Source organism: Suillus subalutaceus (assembly GCF_016647625.1).
Source record: "Suillus subalutaceus strain FC151 chromosome Unknown DFJ58scaffold_52, whole genome shotgun sequence".
NCBI classification, from domain to species: Eukaryota; Fungi; Basidiomycota; class Agaricomycetes; order Boletales; family Suillaceae; genus Suillus; species Suillus subalutaceus.
This window is the reverse complement of record NW_024540301.1, coordinates 265,021-274,169: the sequence shown is the minus strand read 5'-3', so window position 1 is coordinate 274,169 and position 9,149 is coordinate 265,021. Positions and strand designations below refer to the sequence as shown.

The following is a 9,149-nucleotide window of genomic DNA, read 5'->3' as shown; positions in this document are numbered from 1 at the left end:
TGACGAATCAAAGAAATGCGACTACAGGGTAAGTGAAGAGTGCGGAATACAAAGGTTTAGTCCAGAATAACCTGGAGGTGGTCATGTCTCGCCTCCATAGCGCCGCCGTCGAGCTTGAGATTTTCGGCCCTGTATGAATGAAATCAGTTGAGGTTTTCATATGAAAAAAAACTTACCATCCGGCTTCGCCCATTCTCGAAGTTGGTGCTGACAATCTAGGGCCGTGATATTCGTCCTTGAGGGTATTTTTGATGATGTCGAGCATTTTCCGGTAGATCGGCGAGTATTCCTTCGAGGAGAAAATTCGGATAAACGTTACCATTACGTTCTTCTCAAGACCGTCAAAGACGCAGTGGAACTACAGATAGAAAAATCAGTACATGAGCATGACATCAAGGGGAGGAGAACACGTCACCACTGTGGCAACTAAGGCTAAGCATGATATTGGCAATTGTGTGCGGAAATGATCTGGCCGCCTCCGTGCAATCCGGTAAGGTCCTGTGTAAAAAAAAGCAATGGATGCATCACGGAGGGGCAGAATTAGCGAAGTTCCTTGTTCGCCCCTGTTGATCTTGCCATGAGTATGGGCATATTTAGCGCAAAATCACTTACATTCTCGTCTATTCCAAACCGTAAATACAAACCACCCTGGAGTAAATTTTTAGCAGCATTTTCGACCCAAGTTGCACGTTGTTGAGGAGGAACCGAAGGCGGAGGCAAAAGCGAGTATGATAGCGGCGCGATGCTTATTGCAAGCTTCTTCAGATCAGACCGCCAAGTTGACAGGTCGTCATACAACTGTAGTACAAATGTGAGATGCGTCAACAAGGAATTATGAATGTAAGTAAACCACACACCAATCGCGTCATGTTATATTGCTGCTCTGGCCAGACCCTGCATCACGATATGAAACAGATTAGTTCGGGATATTAGTTCGGGAACAAACAAGTACGTACCAGCTTCAAACTGTCTACCGTTCTTGTCCCATGCGACCAGAACTGAAAGTAGAACCTCGGAGATGGTTCCTGGCATCTCCTTGACTAAAGGCGGGAATGGGTTTTCCAGGGCATGCTGCCCGCGACACTCTCCTTTGGCCTCCTCGAGAAAACTTTTCCAGCGTGGTCCATACCAAGCCAGTTGATCAGGCCTCGGCCCGTCAGATCCCTTGGGGTTCTTGGATTTTGACCGGCGCTGAACTTGGTCGACAGACTCCGCCACTTGATTCAACAGCTGGAGCGTTTCAGGGTCGGGAAGGCGAGGCTGACCATTTTTCTTATGGTGGCGCTTCAATACATCCTCGGCCTTTGAGGTGTTAGTCTTTGAAATATTGTGAGCCTCATCTAAAACAGAACTACTCTCTCACCTGAGGATCCGATCGTTCCTGCTGCACTCCTGGTAAGGTGCCCAGAGGCTTAAAAGGTGAGAAACTGTGAGCATGATGCAACAAATAATGAAAATAATACCTGGTTGCTGTTGTTGAGACGCATCCGGGCAGAGTCTTCATCTTCATCGCGTGAGTATTGAAATTCGAAGTCTGGTGTCAGAGGGCGAGCAACTCGAGCCTGAGTAGGGAGTCCTTCAGCTGAAAATCCTGTAAATTGAGTCAGTGAGGGTACTCCTAACATGAAATTCTTACCTGGATGTCCCTTCTGCCGTTGGTGAGCTTCCCCCCAACCAAACTGGGATTCATTATTCTCTCCTTCGTCTCCTTCAGTCCTCATCCTCGTCCTCGCCCTTGCCCTCGTCCTCACCCTCTTCGTTGTCGTCTTTGTCAATGTCAGTGTCGGTACCGCTACCGCTAGAGTCGCTGTCCTCCAGATCGGATCCTACCAGCCTTGCGTGAAGTCCTTGCCTAGCGACGTCACCCTCCTCACGCAGGGCCGGGTCTATATTGTAATCTGACAAGGTAGCAGTTGTTTGAGGTTGTGAACTGCGGGAGTGATCAGCGAAAGTATTCTGATTGCGCTGCTCAAGATATGGGTTATTCAAGACTTGAGGATTGGGCTCTGCGCCAGGAGGGACAACACGAGTGGTGGTCGAAGCTGCAAAACCAAACCTCCCGCCATTTTGCTGCAATAAAAAATGAGGCACCTGGGGGCTGGCACTGAAGTCTGAGGGGTCAGGACTGTATGGCGGGGGGAGCACCTAAACACACAATCAACACCACCGACAACAAAGACTGTGTGTTATACCTTCTGATGATTCTTTCGGCCTTTACGATGTGGTTCTGGAGCCTGAGGGTTCACGGGATTGACCGTACCAAGAGATGTGGTGCCCTTGGGTTTCCGATTCCTGGACTTAGCCTCTAACACTACCCCAATTTTCTCCAGCTGGGCATTCCTACCCCCTGTTCCCGCATTGGGGCGGCCAGAACGTCGAGGAGCAGCGTCCGCTGCATCAACTTTGGTTAGACCAAGAGATACAAGCGGCATGCTAGGAATTTCGACGGGGTTTGCTGCACGGGGCTTCTTCGGTAAGCTAGCCTTTGAAGCGTCAGAAGCTTTGCGCTTGGACCTTTTCTTCTTGGGACTGGCTACTGCACGAGGAGGCATGTTGCAATAAAGAAAGCAGCAAGACAGGTAATTTACAAATCAGACTCACCATTTTATACAAATCTTGGCGGAAGGACTCGTATAGCCTTGACGGTTATTGCGATGCTTATCGGAGTACTGCTACGGTATTCGCCTCGACTGTATGCAGGACGCAGCGCTGATGGAGGTAATTAAAGACTATGCACCGATAGAAAGACATGAAATTCGCACCTTCGAGTCAATGCGCAGCTGTGTTATTATGTGCAATTAATTTGTAAGTGTGCTGTTGGCGTCACATATCCAAGTCAATATATCATTATGTAAGAAAAACGTAAACTATAAGGCAAACGATATCGATGTCAGTCGTACATGACTCAGAGTAGATCTACAAGTAGTCATATACATGTCAGGAAATACGTGACACCCATCTGAGTCAGTGTGATAACTACTAATAAGAAAATGCATACGATATGCAATATGTTACACCTGTTCGGATGTCTCCGGCAAGTCGTCCGACTTCCTCCGCTTCGGCATGGGCAAAGACAGTGAAGCAACACGTTTCAAGCTACTAGTAAGAGCAGTGGCAGTTTTCTTGAGCATTGTCACAGTGGATTGGAGCTCCTCATCATCGGAAAGCTCCTCAAGATGAGAGTTGAGTATGTGAAGAATGGCGTCAAAGGTAACAGGGTTAACCATGTTATCCTTCAATGCTGCACACCAATCCTTTGCAAGGGGGATGAGGGGTTTGAAGTATGGGTGAAATTCGTTTATGAGACGCTGTTCATCCAATGGATTCACGAAAAAGGTGATCTTGAAGGCAGCACACGATGCCAGGTCAAGGCTGGTCCAGCGATCGAGTAAGGAATTGGGCATGCGCTCCTGACGGACCGTGCCGTTGGGACCGCAGAACTTGATGCAAACCCAAGCAAATATGAAGAAAAGAGATTCAAGATCATCAGAGTAACCTTGGACCACATGAGAAACGGGCAGCGCTAAAGAATCTGAGGAGGTTTTCGGTGTTTTCAGGGCAGGAGCATTCTTCGATTTCGATTTGTTTGCTTTCATCAGCTTTTTCTGCTCAGCGTCTGCAACCACCTTTTGTTGCAAAAGCGAAACCTGGCTGAGAAGCATGCGTGACATGAAGGGGACCGTGCCCTGGAAAATGAATCAATGTTTGAAACTCGATATGAAATGAATGTACTTACCGTACCACCGATGGGATATTTATTGTCCGCAGCAATGCGTACTGCAAATTCCCAGTCAATAAGGAACCCCTTGCTGAGGTCTAGATCATCCAGGATCATCGCATTATTAAGACTACAATCGCGATGCAGGATCACGCGCTCCTCCACCGCCGTTCTCTGGACTACAAGAAGAAACATCAGTTCAATGCTCTTACACAACTCAACTAGTAGACACTTACTGATCACAATGTCCCTTAACGCTCTCACGAACTCTTTCAGCGTTCGAAACATGTGGAGGGGGCGAGCACACGGCTTTAGGACAAGGCGGACATGAGTGCGACTGGTGCCCTTGGTACTCCGGCGTTCCCTTTTGCGATAACTTCGAGTGACGTCAACCTCACCTTCTGATGTCGTGACGAGCCAATAATCTACTAGCTCAGGAACGCCAGGGACACCTTGCATTAATTTCAACATCTCTATCTCATTCAAAATGACATCTTCCCGCTTGCCGAGAACCCAATGGTCCTTGATGATAAAATCTTCATCGCCCAGACTGGCCAGATAGCAGATACATCCACGACCAACAAGCCCCCGGCTTGCAGAAAGAATTCGCTTGATAATGTACACGTCATCCCCTACGCGGATCTTGCCACAAGGTTCAGGTGAGTGCGCAGAGTAGGGAAATTGGGAAGGATGAGGCGTGACGGAAGATATACTCTCTGTCAAGTCCTGGGGAATTTGGGACGCGAGGCTGAGGAGGGGGGCACTGGACACCGTAGTGGGTTGCACTGGAGGGAGGGATGGGGGGAATTCTTCCGTTTGCATAGTAGATTCAATTGAATTTCCTTCAGGTGTGTCCTCCGAGTCAGTTAAGCGTTCCTCAGAGCCAGAGTCATCAGAGACCACAGACTCGAGATCATCGTCAGAGTCATGAGAGACTACAGACTTTATATCATCGTCAAAGGACGGGTCCCGAGAGCCCAGTTCATCGAGGGATTCAGAAGTGGATGCGGCAGGGTCTGCTGAACTGCTACGTCGGGGTATGTTCTTGATTGGGCGATATTCACGGATATTTTTGGAGGGGGGTGGCGAAACAAGTTTCGTGAACGAAACCGTTGAATCATACCCGACACATTCTAGATTGCCGAAATTGATAACAGCGATTATATGAGAAAATAAGTCGGGTTGCTGATATATGTCGAAGCGGGTAGATACCACGCCACCAGAGTGATCATACAGGAGGACTCTGAGATGACGATAGGCATTAGTGAATGATAATATGAGCGAAAAGCGCCTCCAGGGCTGTTCGCTCATCATGAGGTAGGCATGGGTGTCTGGCAGCCTTCCCAAGCCGCATTGCAGGCTTGTAAGGACTATGTGTCAGCTCACCGGATACCCTGATATTTCCCCACTTTGCTGTGACAGTCGTCAGATAGAACAAGGTCAGGTTTGCGCTTTATCTCGCTCCCGGGCAATGCCTTGTGAGCATTGGCTGCGCTCCATGTGCGAGTTGCATAACACTCGCGTTCTAGGAGGGGTTGTGATGCTGATAAACAGCCAGCAAGAGCATTCATAAAGGATGCGAAAATTTCTTCGTAAGTTGCACTCTCTGCAACCTCTGGGTCCTGACTCGCTGGAGCACCGTGGCTACTACCACCACTAGTGTCTGAGTCCGAGCCACCTCCAGGGGGATTAACTGGAAGATCCCAGTTCCAAGTACTCGTTTCGATGTTGTATAGTGGCACGAGAGAATCTGGTGATAAGCCATGATATTGCGATCTGACGTGTTCGTTGGGATGGATGATTTTTTTTAGAGGAATTTGGAGTTCAGATACATGAGGGAGAGGGACCTTGAAAGGTTTAAAAATATGAGACAGCAAGTGCCCCAGCGGTTGCGATGCCTCTGGTGCGTCCTCGTGCAGTAACCAAACGATTGAGTTCGTCAGAAGTGATTTTGTTCATGGTATGGACATCGCTGACTGTCGGGGATGGACAACAAGGAGGAAAGTTTGATTCTGTTGTCAACCGTCCTGAAAAAGGAAGCCATTTTTTGTCTGGTTTGCGCTAGTACTGACAACAGTGGGATCGTTTCAGACAGTGCTATCATGCGCCGCAAAGCGCAGCATTCCAAGAACTAATAATAAACAGGCTTCTCACCCAAAGCGATTATCTTACTAGTATACATGAGTTAAAAAAAACCAATCTGCGACAGCTACATGGAAAGAGGGAAGAATGTGTTTTTGTCCCAGTATTTATTGAGCCAAAATTCTGAAGCATGTTCCATACTGTTATATTGGGTGAGACGATTGTCCGCACTTGCACCAAAGCGAGGTACAAGGTTGACAGGTGCCCTGAGCTGCGTAACTGGTACGACATCACCCACCCGAGTACCATTTGAGCGCTTCGCTCGTTTAAGTATGTGCATTTGAGTACTCGGTTCACAATTACTTCCACCTTGTGGAATGATGTCGAAGCGATAGACGTAGGTGAGGAAGCGGTCCTTCCATGACCAATATGTGCCAGCTTTTCCAACAGGACGCAGAATCAGCCTAATTTCACCAACTGGTGTGCCCTGAGATTTAATAATGAGAATAATAAGCACGGGAGGAGAGAAAAACGTACCATGAAGACCATCAGCAGGCCATGAGCATCTCGCATTGTCGTTTACAATGACCGGATCATACCGGCCGCAAGTCCAGACACCAGAAGGTGGTGAACAATTCAGGGTCTGAGCAGGCCGCACGACACTGATATCATGAAGATCCGTATCCTGCAATCGAAGCTTGAACCAGACCTGGAGCTTTTCGAATGGAAGTGAAGCGGTGGGTTTAGCTCTCCTAGCCCCCCCAATAGTATGAACGTAATCCTGCCCATGAGCAGCTTCGCGACTAAGAAAGTCAGCAATGGCTGGTCGCAGGTCTGGAACATCAAACTTGAGAGCTGTGTCGTCAACAGAAATGGATCTAATGGATGGGACATGGGCAAGATGAAATGATGTACGTCCGACAGAGAATGAGCACAATGGCATGGGAACCGTCCCCACCTCCCTGTCCTGGAGGAGCTTCGCAATTGCAAAGTGATTGGTGATGGGGCGTGAATGGCCAGGAGATGTGATGGTCGCAAGAAGTTCTGCTGGGATGTCATCATCGTCATCATTGTCGACATCGAAGTCGACATCATCAGAATCAGAATCACCATGATCTGTAGTCCGCTGATTTGAGCCTGGGATGTTTTCCAGCAGACTCGTTGCGAGGTCGAAGCGACAACATTTATCAGCGCGGTCCAGATGATGACAGATTTGTGAATCGTAATTGTTATTGTTGCTCGAGCGTGCGGGATCTTTGATTTCAGTGATGTATGCGTGTTCTGTAGTGTCAGCGGTCCATTGCATGATAACTCCACTGTTTCGAATACTTGGAACTATACTCTGCATAAGCTCAATCTTCGGGATAAACCAGTTATCGATGACTCTATTACGCTGACCGCGACGAAATCCACCAGCTATGATTGCGTGTTTGTTGGCGTGAAATTCATTGAGTGCTGCAGAGATGCATCCGAGAACATTGTTGTCAATCCGAGGTGACTGCACGAGATAGCGAAAGTCCATCAAAGCTCGGATGGCAGTGATCACGGCACTAGGTGCCGCATCTGCAGCTAACTGCAATGATTGAGCGCTGGATATCACGCTGAGCACATCCTGTGACCTGTTTGAGCTTCGAAATGCCCCCGTGAAAATGGCGAAACCCCGTGATGGGCTGCAACACAGAAAAGCGAAAATCAAGCTCTACGTCCCCGACTGCACAAACGAGCCATTTCACATCGTGATCATAAAACTCCCGATGAATGTGGTGGAGAGTTTCGGGAGTGAGAAAATGGGATGGTTCAGAAAGGATCCAGTCCGCAAAGAAAGGGTCGGATACACCATTCAAACGAAACTTCTGAGCTTCACGAAAGAATGCTTCAATATCGTCGGGATCAGCCCTTACTCGGGCGACGCGCAGCTGGGCAAGTGTAGTTGATTTTGTGCGAGGCTCGTGGCGGAAAGGGTCTCCAAACTGTCTGTACATTGCCATAGTGACTGGGGAGGTTTTTCCCCCGACAGTAGCTAGCATCATGGCCTCCGGAGTGTCAACGATATAGCTTACGAGCAGGTGTGAAGCAGTATCGACTGTGCCCGATAGGATCGGATAACATAACTCCTTCACGAGCGGCCTGTTTGAGGGGACGTAGCACGATGTTCAAGCATTCATGGATTAGCCGATCCTCGAGTATGCCTCGCATACATTTTTTTTTGTGAATAAACTTCGGCACAGGGAGGAGGGCAGTAAGAACGAAGGCGTTAGATGACGATTTGAGTCGTGTAGACATGTGTATATTGGCGAGGCTGATGAGGAGGGGATGTGCGACTCTGTCACCGGTCATCATAGAGATATTGGTCTTGTCAGATGACAAAATTGTCCCAAGGAGTGTTGCACCTCTCGGGAGGGCTGACTGTTTGAAAACAAGTAAGTACAACGACTCGCAGAAAGAAAGAAAAATGTACCTGCATGTTCCAGGCGTCATCACCAGTCATCCATTCAGAGTATATGCGGCACAGTCGCTGCGCAGTAGCATACACCCTGCGAGGCGTAAAATCCATTCGATCATGAAAGAAAGGGTGATTTAAGAGGCTCGCGATACATTCCAGGGGATCACGCCAATACAAAATGACAGGTGATTTTGTCGGATGTACAGTAGGGATTACTTGGGACATCCAGGGTGGACCGCCAGGCAGCATTTCCGCTCGACCGCGTAGTTCCTTGGCTGAACGAAAAGATAATGGAAGACTCTTGATCTTAACAAGACACTTGTCAAAATAGTAAACACAATGAATAAGTCTAAAACTGACCATCTCGAGTGAAAGAAAGCTGTTGACCTTCACCATGCTCAACCCCGAACGCAGTAACCACAATGCAACCTCCCAATCTTTCCGGCCGCTAAATGGGTAATAGTGATTTTCTTTGCGATATGTGTTGTTCGCGTCAGAACGAAACGAGTCGAGGAAAGTGTGACCCCTGCCATATGTTTGAGGGGGTTTGGGATGCCAGTCGATGAAGTCTGAGTCAGTCGGTGTCACCTCCTCGTGGACTTGATCATCACCCTCATCACTTCTACCCTGAAATACCCCATCCCAGTCTCCAAATCCAGCCCCATCAAGCTCCTGGTCAACATCAGGAATATTTGGTGCGTGGTCGACATCCATGGAGTCTGAGTCTGCGGTACGGACGGACGCTGAACGCAAACAAATGAGATCCTGTAGCCAAGTACTACAGCCAGAGCGAGGCTGACTCATGTGTCGGGCAACAGCGCCGTGGTCTTTGAAGTTGTCTTTGCCGCACGAAGGACACTGGTATGAGTTGGACATATTAGTTATGGAGGTGAGAGTTACATTCTC

The 9,149-nt window shown here is 48.5% G+C and overlaps 2 protein-coding genes across 2 annotated transcripts; both read right to left on the bottom strand.

The window, feature by feature from the left end:
- DFJ58DRAFT_914057 (uncharacterized protein) lies at positions 1-2,552 on the bottom strand (the record flags this gene model as incomplete). The annotated part of the gene is made up of 10 exons (XM_041395360.1): positions 1-129; positions 177-358; positions 613-798; positions 858-894; positions 953-1,317; positions 1,364-1,411; positions 1,464-1,591; positions 1,752-2,070; positions 2,092-2,145; positions 2,193-2,552. 10 exons carry the CDS (start codon positions 2,550-2,552, stop codon positions 57-59), a joined length of 1,752 nt encoding a protein of 583 aa, XP_041244030.1. The 3' UTR covers positions 1-56.
- A 3,375-nt stretch (positions 2,553-5,927) lies between these two features.
- Positions 5,928-9,119, bottom strand: DFJ58DRAFT_716365 (uncharacterized protein; the record flags this gene model as incomplete). Its single annotated transcript, XM_041384213.1, has 6 exons — positions 5,928-6,215; positions 6,279-7,369; positions 7,401-7,763; positions 7,885-8,206; positions 8,259-8,549; positions 8,604-9,119. The coding sequence occupies 6 exons, from the start codon at positions 9,117-9,119 to the stop codon at positions 5,928-5,930; spliced, it is 2,871 nt and encodes a 956-aa protein (XP_041244029.1).
- Between the last annotated feature and the right edge of the window lie 30 nt (positions 9,120-9,149).